The 20,936-nt window shown below is 28.9% G+C and overlaps 1 protein-coding gene across 1 annotated transcript in view; it reads right to left on the bottom strand.

Annotated features, from left to right (window-relative positions):
* LOC117175193 (transmembrane protein 132E) overlaps positions 1-20,936 on the bottom strand; it is a 182,679-nt gene that overhangs the window by 66,792 nt on the left and 94,951 nt on the right. Inside the window, exons 2-3 of the mRNA XM_033364822.1 lie at positions 9,626-10,061; positions 1,898-2,530 (exon numbers count right to left, since the gene is read on the bottom strand). Of these exons, the coding sequence (XP_033220713.1) occupies positions 1,898-2,530; positions 9,626-10,061 (1,069 nt within the window). The remainder of the gene's footprint in view (positions 1-1,897; positions 2,531-9,625; positions 10,062-20,936) is intronic.

The raw sequence follows: 20,936 nt of genomic DNA, 5'->3' as shown, positions 1-20,936 counted from the left end.
TGTGTAAACATAAATGGGTGAAGTTTTGACAGGCGTCATTTGAAGGATCAAGCTCGACGAAAATGGTTCACATTAGTGAATACTAATGTCATCTCTTAGAATACTTCAGGTACTTATCAGACTGCCTAGTAAGTTACCTCGCACTTCGCGCTCGAATATTTATTATTTGCATTTGGAATGCTTGAAAAAAACTTTAACAAAAAGATCTATTTTAGATGGCAGCATTTATATGCGTCTTCATATTCTGAATTGTCTACTTAATTAAGTATAGTCAAAGATGAAGTTTCTCAAAGCTCTGTAGGCTTTGAGGTACACATTCTCATCGTGACACTCGCGCTGCGCGCTCGATTTCCGACAGACATTTGTAAACAGGTTTTGTTGGATTTTTTTCTCGTAACTTTCGTCGTTTTTCCACAAATTTTTTTTTTTATTTTATTTTTTTTCAACGTTATTTTTCACGAATAAAACAAAAAGTAGGCGTCCTATCAAGAGGTGATTTTTAACGAAACTGTAGATCTTTTTGGGTTAAACATTTTTGTTAATTCATATTTTTTCGTATCCTACATAGTTTGTCTACAAAATGGAATTTTTTATTTTCCATTATTTTTTGTGCAATCAAAATTTGAATTTTCGATTTTTGAAGAAAATCCAAAAATTGGTTATGATAATCTTTTAGAGCTTTCAAAAATAAATGTTTTTCTTTTCTTGACTTTTTTTCATATCGTGCGTTTTTCGGCTTCCAATTTTGATTTTCGGTTGATTAAAAAAATTTTGAAAACGCTATAACTGAGAATTTTCTATTTATCGAAAAAAGTCATTAGGATAAATTGTTTGTTCTTTTTAATACTATAAATATCCGTACATGGAATTTTCAAATTCAGAAAAAAGTGGTCTCAAAAATTTTCAAACTGCGCTCACTTTTTGAATTTTTATCAAAAATGGCTGGTTCACGAACTCGTCCTTTCTTTTGGGACCTAACAAAAGTGTGTCCAAGTTGAATTTGATTCGCTCATTTTTTCGAGAGTTATCGTGTTTACGGACGGACGGCCGGACGGACAGAAATACAGACAGACGCCATCGTGAAAACCTGATTTTCGGATTCAGGGGTCTCGAAACGTGGAGATCCGCTGAAAAAGTGTGATGTCAAATTTCCGACAATTCTAATACTTTCTCAATCATAAATGATGAGAATGTAAAAATAGAATAGCCAAATTTCCAGTTGAAAAAAAATTAAATTAAAACCAAAAAAAAACAGAATTTTCAACAAAATTCTTAAATACAGTTTGGAAAAAATTCTCTGACGGAAAAAAATCCCTGATATTTCCAGGTTTTTCCAGGGATATGAAAATTCCCTGACAATTCCAGGTTCGATCCTCTGTAGAATATATTTTATCGGCTGAAAAAAAATGTCGATGCAAGTCTCGATTTTTGTACTTGTAAGATTTTTGAGACCGAATAAAAAATTGTCATGGCTGGTAGAAATGAAAAAGACACAGTCAATTCATATCCGTTCAAAGATTAGCAATATATAATTTTTTTAAATATCCTCGCCATGTTCATTAGCATTCAGGTGATGGCACTCAAAAATCGAGAATTGATTATTCAAAAATCTAACCTTGGAACACCATGATGCCCCCTGCGTGTATTCCTTTCAAAAGAATTCTTTCTCATCAAAATCTACCATTCTGCGCACAGCAGCATACTAAATCTAAAATCCATCCAGAACCCCACAATATTCATTCTTACGGTTTTCTCCTATGTCTATCTTCCCCAGCCCACGAATCTAAATCGTTAATCTTAAATTCCCTACCCCTCAGACAGGTAGGTGTATATATCAAATATGTATAAAACTCCGGCACGCACGAGTGGCCATAAACAAGGATTTTCCCCAACATACCTGAGAACAACAGCAGCAACTGGTGGTCTCCCCTGAGCACCCTGGCGAGACGAGTGCGAGTGAAGAAAAGCTGGCACGTGGAGCCTCGACCTGGGATAAAGAGGTCCATGGGGAACGAGAAGAGTGAGATATTCGTCAGTCTTGAGCTCCTTGTAATCCTCTCGATTAGGGGCCAGAGTTACACTTCCGAGATGCGTGACTGGTTGGATTTGCACCCTGGGCTGGCAGAAAGACGAGGATCCGGAGTCAAGGACGTGCGGAAGTGGAGCATCCTCAGGACTCCTGGGTTCAAGGACGGAATAGGAAAGTTGCACGGTTCTCGGCAGAGTCTTCGGGACCTTGATCCTCCCAGAGGCGTCGGGGGGTGGTAGGGGTGGCCACCAATTAGCTGGTATAGTGATCTGGGCCAGACAGACTCCATCTTCGCCGTCGGGACTGCAGGCTGCTGTCAAGGGACTGTTTCCAATCCCGGATCCTGTTGAGTCCATTGATCCAGATCCGGATGGGGAATTCAACCTGCTGCTTCCAGTGCCTCCGTTTGAAGAAGCGTGCAGCACGACGCAGACTCTTTGATGACGACCCAGAAGCAATTGTCTTCTACCCGTTGCCTCGCTTCCCGCGTGGAATAATACCCTGGAAATAATAAAGCAGATCTTTGCTTTGATTCATGATGGTGATTTTAAATTCTTGATCATTTCTCGGTCACGTTTTTCTATTTTCCCGGTCAACTAATAGTAACATCAGGATGGCCGTTTTCATCGAAGAGAAAAATTTTCGGTTTTTCCCCGGTTATTTGCAAACATTTTTCACGGTCAGATTCAGTTACGAAAATCTAAATCCACGTTATCATTTTCAAAAATGATATTGTTTTTAGCCATTTTAAGCTAGAAGCATTTGAAATACATTTTTTTATAAACTAAACACTTCTTAAATTAAAAGTTAAATTATTTTTATTTGAAATAGTTTAAAAATCCTAAAAATTCTTCAAAATTTTATTTAAAATTCTCGAAATATCTAAATGTTGATTTACATTTTTTTTCTTCAAATTTTGAACTATTTTAAAAATTTGTTCAGGACTTCCAAACATCTTTTAAAATGCATAGGATTTTTCCTGAAATTTTTTCTAATCTCTTTTAATCATGCCAAATTAAAAAAAAAATTCCTTAAACTCTTCCACATTAATTTTTTTATAATTTTGTAAACCTTTCTAAATATTTTTAAATATTCTTTTAAAATTAATTTTTCAAAATAAAAAAATCACTTTCAATTTTTCTAGTAAGTGTTTTTTTGTTCTTCAAGCCTTTCCAAATTCTTAAAAAGCTTCTAAATCTTTTGTTCGGAATCTGCTAAAATCTATATTTGGTTTTAAATTAGGTCGTGAACAATTTTGACCTAAATCTCGGTACGAATAGCCGGATTTTGTCGGTATACATAGACATTTCGTTTAAATTATTTCAAATCATTTCAAATCGTCAATTAATTTTGAATTTTTTCAACTTTTATATATCACTTTAACTTACTTGAATTTTTTCTAAGACGAATAGGTGTTCTTAGGTTTCTTAGATTCGAATATTTATTTGTACAATTACTGATTTTATATGATCAGTCATATATTTCCAAATATTAATAAATTGTTCTTTTCATAAATTAAAAAATTTCAAATTTAATTTAATTCAAACACTTTTATTTTTAACGCTAAAATCTGGAAATTCTAAAATTGTGAACTGATTCCGAATCGTCTTGTAAAATCAATTATTATTAACTTTTTGAATCTTAAAGTTCGTTTCAATTTTAAAAATAATTAATTTATATTCATAGTTGATCAACTAAAAATGTTTTTTATCCCAAATCTTCAATTTTAAACGCTTCTAATTTTTAATTGTTTAAGTCTTTAAAACTACATTTTAAAATTCTTTAAATGAAAACGTACACTTAAGAAGTAAGAATCTAAAATGGAAAATTTGTAAAGTGAAAGATTTTCGAATTACGCATTCTAAATTGAATGATATCATAATTGAAATGTGATTATAGTCATGTATAAAATGGAAGTTGTTAACATTCTTCGATTGAATAATTTTTAAATTAAATGCTATCAAACTGTGAATTTTTAATTTTTATAAATTGATCAGTATAAGGATTTCTGTTTAACTCACATTAATAAATATGTTAGAAAGAAATCTATTTTTCTTTTCCAATTCAGTACAAAATAGAAAATAAAATTCAGAAAAAATGGAAAACCAACATTGATTCCTTTACAACTCATTAAAAATGCTACAATACAAAACAAAATCGTTCTTTCAATTCATAAAATATAGAACAAAATTTTCTTCTTGCCAGTTCATAAAATATTTAAAACCAAAATTTTCTCCTTTCAAATTCGATAAAAATCTAGAAAATATAAAATGCCTTCCTGAAGATAAAAAAAGATGTAAAGCTAAAATCTCGTTTCGAACTTAATAAAAATTTTAATCGGAATTTTAAATTCGTTTAACTTCTAAGGCTGGAAACACTTCAATTTTCAAAGTTGAAATCAATAAATTGTTTAATTTGAACATATTTAAAATCGCCTCATAAAATCAGTCAATGTTTAGTTTGAACACTTGTGCTACAGTTCAGTTTTAAACATGATTAATTAATTTAAATTTACAGTGGAAAAATTAAAATATTTTTTATCCAATTATCCATTTTAGAACTCTTTAAATTGAAAATGTGCGCTTAAAAATGAAGACCTAAAATGAAACATTTTTAGAGCAAAATATTTTATAATTCCGCATTATAAATTGCATGGTGATGTTTTGGAAAATGGAGTTATTATCAGTAAAAAAGTTTTTTTTGTTGCTAAAGCTGCCTCATATGAATGAAAGAATGTTATTTAATTACTAAAATAATTAAGAAGTTCCTTTTTTAGACATTAATTTCCTTAATTGCCTGAATTGCTACATATATATTTTTAAATAATATAGTTTTGTTAATATGAATATAACAATCTAAATGTTTATTAACAATTAAGATAAACAGATTCAAAATTCACGTAGAAGAAATAGGCTTTTAAATCAAAATAACTTGATTACTGTGTTTTTTATCAATATATAATGACACCGCATTCTAAGATCTTAAACATAATAACAATGACAAATTGTTTATAAAATTAGTTCTTAATATTTGTGAATAACTTAGACGCTTAACTCAGTCGGAAACTATTTAAATGAAAAGAAAATTCGAATGTGTTTATCTTAATGTTTTTTATAAGCATTCAAATTGTTATATTTTATCGAATATTAAAGATATATTCAATTTAGAAAGATCTGTAGCGATTTCGGCGATTATAGGAAATCAAAATTTTAAAAAACCACAAAATTTAATACTTTTTTTCTAAACTTTTAAATACCTTTGTAACTAGTAGTCATTCTTACAATAATTTAAAACAGTTTCAGTTCAAAATTTTTTTATCCATTACTCTTAAGGGTTAACATGTCGAATTAGTTTACCTAATTTGTTAATCGTACTTTTTCATATTTTTAATGCAACTGTTCTAAATAAAAAAGGAGGATATAAAACTTCCAAGCTCTAGGCGCTTCTGAACAAAAAATTTAAATAACTAAGCTTTCGAACAATTATTAATATTAAAAATAAACAAAGAACAAAAAAGCATATCAAAAAAAGTTACATTTAGAAACAGTAACGGTAAAGATAGCAATTTAATTCCTTTTAAAAAATAACTTGCGTCAATAATTTCATTATATATGAAAACTGAAAAAGGGGCCGCAAAATGTTTGGGATAGCACAGCGGTTTAGCATTTTTTATTATATCTTTTATGATTCGACAACTCTGCAATCGACAAAAATTAGTAGTAAAATTAAAGAAAGAAAAAAACAGCAAATTTTATTTTGGCCTGGGGCCATCTGAGGATTTAAATCCAGTCCGCATGTTGAAGAATGAAGATATATCGCAAATATTGCCAATATTGCTCTTCCAATATTGATAATATTAGGATTCCAACTTGTTTTCTAGACTGTCTAAAAGGTTAAAAATAATGGAAAATCTGTATTATTCCATTATAAATTTTAATATTGAAAATGAGGATATTATATAAAGAAGAGACAAACATTTGAGAAATGAATTGTAGAAAAATTTGAAATATTCGAATAGATTTTTCAAGCCAGCTTTTAGTATACTAAATCTCACTCGTCTGTCATAAAGAAAAAAAGAGAAGTATGAACTAAAGGAAATCCTTGGCGAGAGGAAGAACTTGCTAAAACTTCAACGCCCTGAAGCATCTCATAGTATCGGGAAATTGAGAAAAGTAGGTGTTACTCGTTGGATCGATAATTCTAAAAGTACTTGCATCCCTCAGATTTGGGCCAAGCGTATATACCACTATGTAATATAAGGAGGATCGAGAATTCCGGAAAAAGCACTATATTCACCATAAATTCTATATCTTATGGTAAAAGTTGAAATCTTAGGGTCTTTCATGATTCTCCGATTTTTGATAAACTAAAATGTACCGACACATTCCAAAGTATCCTTTTTAAACTAATATTTTATAAAATTCAAAAAACATTTAAAAAATAATAACAAATAGAATAAAAAAAGTAAAGGGATACAAAATCGTCAGAAGTTGTATTTAAACGTCTTTCAAAGGAAGTCCATTTTACTCAATGCAGAAACGAAACATTTATCATAGAAACGAAATTACTTATTGAAAAATCAGGACATGAATAAACATAATAAAACAGAAATTTTGAAACACTGATATAAATCAATAAAAATTTTAACAAATTATATTTGAAGATTTTTTCGAAACAATGCATATATCTAAAAATACAAATCGAGATATAAATATTCAAATTATTTAATAAATATGTCTCAAAAATTGTCGAAATATAGAGGCTTCGAACTGTAATATGGTGTTTCCTCCTTACCTCAAGAAAATAAAGCCTTCCGCAATAGAATAATTATAAAAATTAAAAACTTCAAAATGCGAGAATTTCAATTTTGAAGCGTTTGGAATTTGATAATTTTAAATTGACAGCATTAAAAATGCAATAAATTTATAATTAAAATACGAAAGGTTTCCTTATAAATTTAAATCGTTACACATTCTTTAAACTTGACGATTTAAAAATAAAAATAAAATTTAAATTGTTTACGAGACACTCGAAGAGACATTAGAAATTGAACAATTTCCAAATAGAAAACGATCAGTAAGATAAAATCAAGATAGTCATGTAATATTAAATAAATTTAATTTCTGAATTAAAAAAAGTTAAATTGAGAGCGTCTTAAAAATGAAACAATTTCAGATAGAAATATATTAAACGGGTTTCATTTCAAATATAAATCCTTCAAAATTGTACAATTTCAAATTAAAAAGGCCGGAAATAGAACTATATTTTTCTGTACAAACATTAAAAATGTAATAATTTCGACTGGAAAGTATTTTTAATTAAATATGTTTACATTGAAAGAGGTCCCAATTAATTAAAAATTAGAATGTCACTGAACATTTTCAATTCTGCAATATATAATTTCATATTGTTGACATTAAAACTTTTCAATCCTTCATTTTGAATCTGTCGAATGTTTATTGCAGCAAAATTATTGTTCAATATTGAAGACATCAGATTCATCAAATTTATTATTATTTTAAGAAGCATACAAAAAAGTTTAATATCAACCAAATAGTTGAATTTTTTAGCCAAGTAGTTGCATTTAAAAAAATTACTTTTTGACATAATGCATGAATTTTAAGCCATAATAGTTTAAACTCCATCAAAAAAAATATATTTTTAACCAAAAAGTAAAAATTTCAACTGAATAATATTAAATTTATATCAAAAATAGAATATTTTTAGTTACACAAAATAACTTTCTAGCACAAAAAAGTAGTATTCAAGCTAGAAAATTAATTTTATAAAAAAAAAGAGAAACACCAATTCTCCACTAAAAAAAATGTATCATCTAAAACGGAATAGTTAAATGCTCGGGTTCAACAATTAATTTGTAACAAAAGCTGACTTTTAACAGCTGACTGACTTTTCAAACAGAAAGGATACTTTTAAAAAATTATTTTTAATAAAAAAGATTAACTTTGAACCAAATGGTCAAATTAAGCAATTAATTATAAAATTAAAGCAAATTAAAATTAAAATTTAAAGTTAAAATTTAAGCAATTAATTACATTTTCAAAAAAAAAAAAAAAAATTTCAACGAAGAAGAATAATTTTCTACAAAACAAAAGACGAATTTTCAACAAAACACATTAATTTCCATCAAGAACATTTTATTGTGAACGAAGTAGTTGCATCCTTTACCAAACCAGTTAAACATTCAACCGAAAAATTCCTTTTTTACAAAATAGTTGAATTTCCAACTAAATAATATAAATTTGAAACCATAAAGTTCATTCTTCACCCAAATAAAAAAATAATAATGTTCAACCACGAAGATTATTATTCTACTAATAATGACAAATTTTTAACAAAACGCATTCATTTTTAATAAACACTTGAATTTTCTACTGAAGAATATTAAATTACAATCAAAAATGGAATAGTCCAATTTTCGATTAAAGAACATAATGTTAAAAAAAAGGAATTTTCTACCAAAAAATACAAAATTACAACAGAAGACATTAATTTTTAACAAGAAAATTTATTTGCTAAACAAATAGAAGAATCTTTTACCAATAGATACAAATTTAATCAAAACACATTCATTTTCAGCCAAAAAATCGAATTTTCAACCAAAGAATATTCAATTAAAATAAAAAATGGAATACTTGAACTTTCAGTTTAAGAACATAATGTAAAAAAAGGAATTTTTAAACAAAAAAATCAATTGTCAAGCAATTAAATTAATTTTCTACCAAAAAAACACATAAATTTTCAAATAAAAAGGATAAATTTGTAATGAAAAATGGAAGAGGTAAATTCTCGAATAAAAAAATTAATTTTCAAACAAGAAAAAAAAATTTTTCCCCAAAATACTTCATTTTTTACCAAAATTCTTCAACTGCCAAGCGAACAGGAAAATTTTCGGTCAGAAATTTTAGTTAAAAAAGAAAAGAATTGTCAAGAATAAACTTAAATTTTCTACTGAAAAATTCGAATTTGCAAATACCCGTATATATGCTTCAGATTAAAAAAAAACCCTATAAATGAGAATAAAATCCGCAGTAGCAGGGATGAAGTAATATTTATTACTGTTTTTTAATTTAAAAAATTCTAATGCTTTAAATTAAAATTAAATGCATTATTTATTAATTATAATTAACAATTTCATTTATTTTAATTAATTATTAATTAATTAAAAATAAATCTAATTACTTAAATACTATAAAGTGAATCAAAAACATTTTCTTATTTCAATGTGTATGAAAAATAATAGTCAAATAAAATTTTGTAACAAAAAATGGAAGTTAAATTTTCAATGAAATTAATTAATTTTCTCACCAAAAAAACTTTAACAAAATAGTTTAAAACTATTTGAATTATCTAAGTTACTTTAAATACCCTGAATCACTCTGGATCACAAGTTAATCACTTGGACTAATGTGCCCTCGTGGAGAGCTTTACTTAGTGGATGTGATTAGACTAAATCTTCACTCACTATGGGATCTAAATATGGGCTTATCACTCAGCTTCTGGACTTTTGTGTGATCTACATTCTACGATATAGGATGACTTTGTGAAGCTCTTCACCTGGGGTGATTTGAAACTTACCTGAGCACAGGAGAGTCCCGGGCGACACTGGTGCTCACCAGGTGAGCCGACATGTCCAGATGCCTGGCTCCTAGTTCCTGGGCATCCAGCAAAGTGCCGGTCATCGTCATCGACGAGGAGGTCGAGTTGCTGGGACCTTTCCGAAGATCGGGTATCGGAAGGCTATCCAGCGGATCTGGAACGATGTACCTAGCCGGAACGGTTTGTTTTGTGCTGAAAGGGCCGTAGGTCGCTCTGACAGAGACCGGTTCGCTCGTCTGAAAGACGCTGAACTTGTCAATGGAGAGGACTGCACCTGGTGGCGACGCCGACACTGTTGATATTGGCGTCATCGTTTCCGGTCTCGACGCCGCCGGATAGTACTGCCTTGGGGTGTGTTTCAGAAAAAAACCACCATCCTTGTTCTCAAAGTGCACATCCACCGAAGCTGCTACGCCTACAAACAGAAAAATATCCAAAATAGAAACTATTCTTTATTGTTGTATTTGCATATTGTAATTTCATATTATAACATAATAATATTTTCATATTATTATAAACATTTCTGAGTTGAAATGTTGTCACAGGCTTATACTGCCCAACATGTCGGAGGCATTTTTGGTTAGAGTTAGATTTTTTTTTTTTATATATCATCAGTCACGGACGCATTTTTATAATGCAATCAAGTGATCTGATGAGAGCAGTCTGCCCAGACATATTGGACAAAGCCTGGTTTTTACCCCATCATTGACGGACTGGGTTGCAGTCAAGTACACGATGGGGGGACCTACAGCTTAAGGTGGGTTCCGAACCACCAGAACCTCGGTAAAGATACATTGAAAAATTTCTAAAGGTACCGGCTCAGGGATCGAACCCCGGACCTCTGAGGTGAAGTCCGAGTGTCTAACCAACTGAGCCACCGAGGCTCTTACCTTATTATTATTATTATTATTATATACCTCTTATTATTATTATTATTATTATTATTATTATTATTTAAGTTGTTTTCGGGTGAAACCGGTTTTTCATCATAGCCACGGACTAAGTCAGATGACTGATGAGATGAGGATTTTATAAGCAAATTTAATACGATGTTTGAAATCTTTTGCGGTTATATTGTAGATACAAAATAAGGAGCATGATGTAGTATGGAGTTCGTCATTTACCGCGATGTTATACTTCTTGTTTTCATTTCCTAATTATCAAGTTAAAATCTGACGTGCTTCAATTAAAAGTACTACTTGATATAATTAAAATAATTTAAATCTTAATTACACTCAACTCTCGGTTTAGTAACAGTGTCGAAGGTTGCCTGGCACTGACCTTGTTACTAAATCGGGTGAATCAAAACATAAACAGTCAGGGCCACCTAAATCGTTTCCATTTTCAGTGCATGATATTGCGTAATATACTCGACTGAGTACTCGCACATTGCGACACTTTCGAGGTGACATTCGCAACCGCGCTCGACCTGCCCCTTGAGAAACTGAGGGGCCCAGCAGTACTAAGAATTACTAAACAAAGTATTATTTTTAAAATAATTAGTCATTTTTTTTGTTGAAAAATATCGTGAAATAAGCCAGTGACAGAGTAATTTCGAGTACGCCTCTTGAAAAAGATGATTTGCGGTCCCAAAGATATCTCAACGAAGATTTATCGGAAATCAAAAAAGTTGCAAAATTTAGTTAAAATATAAGCCCCCCCCCCAACGATTATTTTAAGGAATTTTTTTTTATTTGTGTGATCATTTAAAATAAAATATGCGAATTTGTACGAAAAATGTCGTAATTTTTTAAGTGAAAAACAACGTTAATACAAAAATTGTAAACAAAAATATTGTTGGGAGGAGGCTTTTTATATCTAGAAAAAGTTTACCAAGTTTGAAAAGGATCGGGTCAGTAGTTATTGTAAAATCAGTGGAACAGAATTTTAAAAAGTGGTTTCAAGAAAAACTCGTTTAAAGTTTTAAACATTGAAAAAGTGAAGAAAAAAATTAATTTTTCAAACGATTTCAGCTCCTTCTTTTTTCCATTACACTGTGCACACTTCACGAACGTAGAAAGTGTAGTGACAACTAATAAAAATTCTATTATTTTATAGTATTTTTCATTGTCTTCTGGCACGTTTCTATATTTTCAAGCGCAACTGCGGTCTATTAATGTCTCCATACCCGACACTTATTCATTTTGAGGATGTTTATGATTAAAAATTCGCCAAATTGTTTAGTTTTCAATGCTTACTGTCTAAATCTTGAATATCTGCAAATAAAGATCCTTCAGTTTTTAATGTTTATAATTTAAAACGATATATTTTTGAACGTTTTTTGTTCAAATAGCTCAGTATTTAATATTTACAACTTATAACTCTTTAATTAAGCTTTCACATATAGACTACGGTTTGCAATGATATTAATTTCGAAAAGATTTAAATTCTTTTAATTAAACGTTCCTCAACTACATAATATTTGATTTTGAAATATTTATGATTCAAAGTTCAGCAGTTTTACAAGAGTTAAAAATGAAAAATCTTGAATTTAAAAAATATTAAATTCTAAATTATTTCAATTTTAATATTTACATTTTGAAGGTGTGTAACTCTCAACTTTTTTTAATAGTTCTATTTTGAAGATTTACAATTAAAAATTTTTCAATTTTAAAGATGTATAAATAAAAATTATAAAATTTTGATGATTTTGAATATCAACAAAAAATTTTCAATTATAAATCTTTTAAATTGAATAAATTTCGAATGTAAATCATACTAACTAGAGATTTTTGAATGTAAAAATTAGTTTAGTGTTCAATTCAAAATCTTCCAAATTGAAAAACTGTCAAATATAAACCATCAATTTTAAACATTTGCAATTTAAAGTTCTGCAATTTTTAAGAGTTACAGTTCAATGATCATGAATTTTGAAAATATATAATTGTAAATTATTAAAAATACAAGATTTATATTTGGAAGGTATTTAATTTTCAAGCTTTTGTTTTAATAGTTTCATTTTGAAGATTTACAAATTAGAACTCTTGAATTTTAGAGATATATGAATAAAAATTCTTAAATTTTTAAGATTTTTTAAATCAAAAGAAAGATTTCAATTCTGAAGCTTTAAAAGTAAATAAATTTTGACTGTGAATATCAAAATTAGAGCTTTTTTCAATGTAAAACTTAAATCTTGCATAATTTTTCACTGTAATTTTCAAAATTAAAACTTCTTCCATTTTAAAAAGGAATAAATAATAATTATTGAATTTGGATGATTTTTAAAATGAAAAGTCCATAGTTCAATTCTAAATCTTCCAAATGAAAGAAATATTGAATTTAAATCATAAAAATTCCGGTATTTTAAATGATAAAAATTAAAATTCTCATAATAATAAATTGTTGCGTGTCCACTTTAAAGACTCTTCAATTTTAAATGTTTACAATTCAATTTTCTATATTTTAAAGAGTTAGTCGAAAAATTTTTAATTTTAAACATGCATGAGTCTAAACATTCTTAAATTTGAATGATTTTTAAGTATAAATGTCTAGTGTTCAATTATAAATCTTCCAAATTGAAGGAGTTTTGAATGTAGGTAATTAAAATTACAGAATTTTTAATTGTAAAACCTAAAAATTGCATAATTTAAAAAATAAAAAACTCTTCAAGTTTATCGATTTACAATTTAAGTTGCATTTTTGTAGAAATAAAATTGAATCATGAATTTTGAAATTCTAGAATTTCAAATTATTTATTCATCAAGATTTATATTTCAAAATTATGTAACTATTAAAGTTTTGTTTGGAATAGTCCAATTTTGATGGTTTAGAATTTAAAATTCTTCAATTTTAACGATTTTCAATTTACAATTCTGTGATTTTGAATATTTGAAAATGAAGACTTTTTAATATATAATGTGTATAATAGAAAATTATATAATTGTGCCTTACTTGGAGTAGTTTAATTTTGAAAATAAGAAATAATCCTATTAATACAATTGAGTGAAAAGCTTTTTTTCGTTGAGGATACTGTGATAAATTTGCCATTGAAAATTTACCAATCGCGAACAGTCAAAATGAGAGCATTGATTTATTGTTTTCGGAAATTCTTATCATTTTTTAGATGTGTAACATGTTTCCGTATATATAAAAGGAACTGCAACCGTAAATAATTCCTTTTTTAAGGAACTTCGCCAACACTGACATCTTATAAAATTCTATTTCCATTTGAAGTTGTTTCAATTGACTAGAATTTTTTAGTTTGAATTGGAATATCAAATTCTCGTAATTTAAAGTCAGATGCAGTGTTGGGGCAGTTCCTTAAAATATGAACTAAATTAAAGTTGCCAGATGATAAGGTTCCATCTCAGAGAGAGCAAATGAAAAGGTGCTAACTCGTAAAGACAAAATGAAAAGGTAGTGACTCGCATATCGATCTCTCGAAGCTCAAGTTTCTTCAATGTGGACTAAGGGAATTAATGAATTTAAAGATTATTATTATTATTATTTATTAATAATTAATATATAATCTATAGAGACTCTTTTCCTGAATACTGTAATTATTATGACCACTGACCACTCATGGTGTTCTCAAATTAATTAAGGCATCTTGTTTCTTATCAGAACACTCTCCGACTTGAAGATGTTCAATATGGTCTCTTACAATTCTACATGGCAAATCGCAAGTACCCACTTGAAAAGCATGCAACATACAAGTCGACTCCTAGTGAGACGAGAACTCAAGTGGTTGAGGTCAAAAAGCCAAATAGTTTCAGGGTGCGGTTAATGAACCAAATTTCAGATTTGCCTTCTGCTTCTGAATTTCCGAAAGCATTTTCGCCTACGAGCCTCTGAAATTAATTAATTCATTAAGTATGTTAATGTAACCTTATTTTTTAATAAATTAAATTAAACAGATAATAAAGCTTGGAGAGAATATTAAAATTCAAAAGTAATTCGATTTTATGAATAATCTAAATTTACCTCAAAAACAAATTCATAGGAAAATGTGAATTGTAAAGTTCCAACATGTTTCTCCCCAGTTTATAAAATAAATTTCAAACTAAAACCCTTAAATTAAAAAAATGTATAAAAATGAAAATTTGCAAAAGTTCTACTAGTTTTTTTACAGAAACCCAGGGTAATTAGAACGTTATTTATTCTCGCAGCAAGATTTCATTTTTCAGAATTTTTTTATTCTTAAGCAGAATTTCAAAACAGAGGCAAGTCATATTCAGGTCAAATACGATTTAGTAGAGGAAAAAAATTTTAAAGGGAGAAAATAAAATATTAATTAACTCTATAATTACGAGGGACATTGAGCGATTTCATATGCTATTAATTATGTCTTGGGTCTATTATAGCGCGTATAATTTAATTTCTTTTTTTTCATTTGGATGGATTTTAAGATCCGAAGTAATTCCTTATTCACCATGACTAATATGAAAAATTGCAAAGTTTAGCTAATTTTAAGTGGCGTATGCTGATTATACTTTCATGAAAAATTCTGAAAAAGATTTTCATATTGTATAAATAATAAAATTATATTTCCATCAATCTGAAACATTACTCTTTACACCAAAAATCTTCCAAATTTTCCTAATTTAAAAATTATTTCTGAATAGAATCAAATAATGAAGAACTTTAGGATTTTATTTTTTGAACTTTGGTTTTCGAATATGAAACGTTTCTCAATTCTAATTCGAAGTTTGTAAATATAATTTAAATGTTCAGCGCCTTAATGGGAAACTTGAAATTTTACGTGTTTTCCAATTAAAATGCCTCCAAGTAAGATAACACTTTAAAAGTTTCCAAATTGGAAATGATCCAACTTGAAAGCTGTCAATGCGATTTCGCTCAAACTTTTCAATCTAACAATTTGGATATAATGAAAGTTTAAAAGTTAAGAAAAACAATAAATATATAGAAAACTTTTTATTTTACCTGTGAAATTGAAAACCAAACTTTGGAACTGAGTGAATTCAAATTATGTACTGACTAGTCTTACGAAAAAATCGTAACGATAGACAGTTAATTGGAATTAATAATAATTTAAAAGCTTTTAATATTGAGGGAGTCAAAATGTGACAATTTAAATCTATTAAAATAATAATTCAAAGATACAATAATAAAGAAATCTCTAAACGTACAAAAAAATCTTTCTATTCGTATCGAAATTTGGTACAATTAGGTGCATTTCCAAGAAAACGAAATCCTTGAGAGATTTTTTAATTAAACCATTAAAATAAGGAATCTTATAAATAAGTGGAAAAAGCGTTCCCAACCAGGAAAAGTGGTGTACTTTATTCAAAGAGTTGTTTTATCATCCCTTAAAGAATCAAGCTAGGAAATCTACATTTCCTAACAACCAAAATCAAAGTAGGCCCGATATAAAAAATATAAGGCATCTAGCCAAATATAACAAGAATTTTTGACACTGATAAGATTTCAATAATGTTTTATTTAATATTATTTAATAATATTTCTATTTCTCTGATAATTTTTCTCGAATAATTAATTCGCACATTAAAAATTTCAAAACAACTATATGCTTCAGAATCCGCATACAGTAGATGCACATAAAATTTTCTTTTGAGAAAACGCAGTCTCCTGGTGACTTTCGAATAAAATTAGAAATGTTAAATTATGTATCTAGATGTTAAATTTTGAAAATTTTCAATTAATTTCTCAGAGATTGCTAATTGTGTGTTCAGCGATTCTTGAAAATGAAATTCGAGATCTTTTCCAGGTTTTCCAGGTTAAGAAGTCGAATTTTTTCGGGACACCATTTTTACATCAAATGTTAAAATAACCGTTTGTTAAAAATGTAAAAAATAATCTATTTCATTTTGTATTCGCCCACAATTTTTTAAGACAACAGAACCATAAATAAACCAATTTTTTACGAACATTAGTCGTCTTTGAAGTCCTTGAAATATTTATGAAATCTTTGAAACATTTGTGAAAACTTATTTCTTTAACGTTTGTTTGTGAAATCTTTTGTGCACATTAAATATCATTGAAATCTTTTTAAATCGTCTGAAATTTATTGAAACCTTTTGAAATAGTTTAACATCGATCTTTAAGGCATTTGTGCAATCTTTTGTACGCGATTGAAGTATTTGAAATCTATTAATATGTTGATATCTTTGGAGATATTGTTTTTTTTAAATTTTTTATGAAATCTTTTGAAAGATTTAAAATCTTTGGAAATTTTTCTTCAATTTTTGTTTGTGAAATATTTTTAATTCGTTGGAATCATTGAATTGCAGTGAAACTATTCTGTAGCGCCGATTTTAGGGCTGGCGTTGGGTGGGAACTAACTCATTATAGCCCGCTCCGCTATTATATATTCACACCTGAGTGATCACCTGAATGACAACCGCAGGCCTAGCGTACCCCGCGCTGCTCCTTTTACACCTACCTGCGGCGCGGCGTTAATTCTCGGAAGGGCTATAGAAGGGAGGGCTATTGAATGGTTTCACTGTAATTGAAATCTGACTGAAATCTTATTAAATCTTACAAAATGTTTTGAAGCCTTTGAAATCTTTAAAATCTTTTGAAAGTTTTAAAAGCTTTGTGAAATTGCTGTGAAATATGCAATATCTGCTAAACGCCTTCTTCAAATCATTGAAACCCCTGAAATTTTTGTAAAATGTTCCACATATTTCAACTAATAATTTCTATAATTTGTAAGTTGAATATCACAAAAACTGTATATTTTAACATTCTATATTAGCACAGACGAAATTAAAGACCTTTAAAATTATTTACAATAGAAATTGCTTTATTTATTCTGTAATTAATAAAAGATCAATTATATTTTGATAGGGAAAGGGAGCGTCTATATATAACGTAACGCTGTTTATGGAGGGTGGGAGATGCAAGACTCTGTTATGGTTTTGTTACGAAGGGGGACAGGGAATGACCAATACCGTTACGTAATAAAACATTTAATATTACTAAAAATAATTTTAATTTTAATTTAATTAAAAAAAGTAGGTGAATTATTATTAATAATTATAACCCAAAAAATAAAAAAGGAACTAATTTGTCTGAAATTATTTTAATTTTCGAATATCTGAATGTTACGTAACGGCAATGGGGGTGGGGGGGGGGAGTTCAGCTAATTGTTAAAGTCCCGTTACATAGGGGGTGAGGGTTTCTAAAAACCTCGATTTTTGCATTACATAATATATGGACGCTCCCTAAATAACAAACTTTTCAGTAGCAAGATTTCTTCTAAACGAGATGTTTCATAATAGGCTAAAAGGTTTTAATCAATTTTCACATTTTGATAAAATAACTGTTTCAAAACAAAAAAATAATTCAAGGCTGTCATGAAAAATTCAAGAGAAAATTTCTAGGTTTTCAAGGTTACACAAAATTCAAGGAAAATTCCATGTTTTTAAAGGTGTTAAGGTAGCTGGGAATCCTAATTATACTTCATGCTTTCCTTTAACTGATAAGAAAATCAGAATTTGAAAATGTTTGATTAAAAAAATGCTATTACTTTTTTTTACGCTAGGTGAAAATTGGACTTTTATGTCTCCTATATCGGTTTATTTATCGAGGGAATTTTGAACAAGCAAAAACTTCTCACGGCAAATATTAGTAGAAATTAGTAATTTCAATGTTGATTACTCTATCAATCACACACCTGAAGTGCAATCGCTGATAATTTCCTTGAAAATTGTCTAAAACTGACGAACTGACGAACTGACGAACTGAGCACGAGTTGAGTAAAAAAAGAATTAAAATGGTCAAATTTCCCTCACATTGTCCGGTTTTGAAAAATTAAACTTGTAATGAAGACGGAGCGCTATTTGTCAGAAAAATCCAAATTGAAAATGTTAAAGCTGTTTATTCGAGGAGGAAATAGCAGAACGCAAGAGCTGGATCAGCATCTAAAAATCATTTATAGCTCAGTAAAAGACCCCATTTCAAAATTATTGGACAATCTCCAATCTCGTTTTGGCGAGGTACATGATTCTCTGAACCTTCATGTTCAACTACGATAGCATAATAAAAAAAGGCGTCATAAATACGCTATTGGGAAAAAGCGCCGAGGAAAAAGGAAAAAAATATCCGACCCGATGCTTTCTGGAAAATTTCATAATACCGGGAATAATAAATGCAATGCAGGGAATAACCAAATACAGACACAGGTAATACGATGGTTCGTTTGAATTTAATGACACAATATGTAGGTTGCTCTCATTTCTAAAATGGATATCAAACGCTCAATATTCGCTATTATTGTGGAGGCGATAAAACGAACAGTGTCATATTGTCTTTTGCAAATATTGTTTTATAGATGGGAATATCGAAAGGACTTTATCAACGTTTGCACCACTTTTCACATTAAATGAAATTGGGAAAAAATAATAAAGAGCTTTGCATTTGACGGGAGAAAATGGACAATTAAACTCACTTCAAGCAATTAAACTGACGCTGGTTCAATGGCTTTCTCCCGTAATTAGTTTTCCTGTGATTAGTTTAGGTCGAGTCTCACGAATCCTATTAGAGAAAAAATATCGAATAATTCAAAAAATGGGGAAATTATAGGGGATGAAAAGCGGCTATAATGGTAGAAAAAAAATCAGATAAAACAAGGAAAATAAAAGCTTAAATTGTTTTCATGTTAGGCACACCTTGAATTTTTTTCTTATAATAATTGTACGAATTGTTTCAAAAATTGTATAAAGTTTATAGTTTTATATTTACAATTTTCATTCGTACAAAAATAATGACTCTACATTTTTTGTTTGTTTAATTTCTAATCTAAAACAGTGAAATTTCTGATTTGGAACCTAGGAATATTGTAAAAGAATTATAATTCTGATGTCGAAATTATAATTCTTCATAGAAACTCCCTGTTTCAGTCTGAATTATAATTACGAACAGAAATTCCCTGTTTCACAGTGAAAATTATAATTCTTTACAGAAATTACCAGTTCCAAGTAACATCTACATTTATTTTCAAAAATTTCCCGTTCCAAGTCAAAATTTTATTTGTTTAAAACATTTTGTATTATAACTCATAAATATAGTAACTACCTTTTTTTACAAATTTTAAGAGTGAAGTTTCGAATTCTGGCAACTTTTTTATTTGAAAAAAAAAGAATTTTTAAATTTAAACGAATTCTGACTTGGATACGGAATTTTCAAAATTAGACGAATTGACGAATTCGGATGATTACATTTGTTTAATCTGCGTATTGTTTAATTTTGAAAAAATTCAGAATCGTCTTGTAAAATCAATTAATTCAAACGTTTTTACTTTTTTATTCTTCTGGTACTCAAAACTGACTATTGGTTAAGTAAAAGATTATAGAAGAATGCATTCTTAACTCAATGATTTAAGAATTTATAAAGTTAAAAATTGAACTTAACATTTAAAACAAATGCTCAAGCCGAACTTATTTTAAATTTTATTATACCATGTGATATGAAATTGGTAATATTTCAAATGATTGGATAAATTTCTCTTATACAAATTTGTAAAATTGCTAGTCAAAAGTAAATTCATTGTCATTTCCGGTTCTCTTCTTTATTCCTGGATAAAATAGGATATTGAATGGATCAAAGCGGAATCGATGAGTGAAAATGATTTTTTTATTTTATTTTATACAGATTCTTCTATTTTCAATCAAGTCTTTTTTCAAATTGTATACGTGGGCTGTTACACTGATATTATAAAAAAAAAATGTGGACACTAAAAGCATGTGGTTAAGAAAAGAAGCTTTTGCGGGTCCTTTTGTGGGTTCCTTGGTCATCTATCTTGATAAATTGCGACCTAGCCTTTGAAGGGTGGTACGTCGAACCATTGATGCACCTTTTCTCCACGTTCGTCCAGCTCGAACACCACACACCTCCTAGGAAATCTGCCGAAACAATTTTGTCCTTTTAATTTTGAACAATTCTGAACCCAAAAGATCAGGGGCCGATCCCTCCGGTCTTGTTACTGTTAGAAAATAGACTCAATTCAACTCCAGTGACTAATAGCTGCCCTTGAGGCTTAAGGCAAAGCTAGCTTATCTCGATTGAGAGAGATTGGCTCTGAGTTGACAAATTTTTCAACTCACATTTATCATTGGGGAATGATTTATTACGTTTTGAAAACTGTTGTCTTATCGAAATTTAAGATGTCATTTTTGATACTTGGAATTTATGTTAATGTCATCTCTAAACTGTCTTTAATCTTTAGGGGTTGCTATTGGAAGTTTCTCATACTTCCAGATTTTTTATATCAATGTATTTCAATTAATTATCAATTTTATTTTTTATATTATTTTTTATAATCAATTTCAATCAATATACAACTATCGTTTTCAGTCACCCCGTTTTC

This window comes from Belonocnema kinseyi, chromosome 6 (assembly GCF_010883055.1).
Source record: "Belonocnema kinseyi isolate 2016_QV_RU_SX_M_011 chromosome 6, B_treatae_v1, whole genome shotgun sequence".
Taxonomy (NCBI): Eukaryota; Metazoa; Arthropoda; class Insecta; order Hymenoptera; family Cynipidae; genus Belonocnema; species Belonocnema kinseyi.
This window is presented reverse-complemented; position numbering and strand designations above follow the sequence as displayed.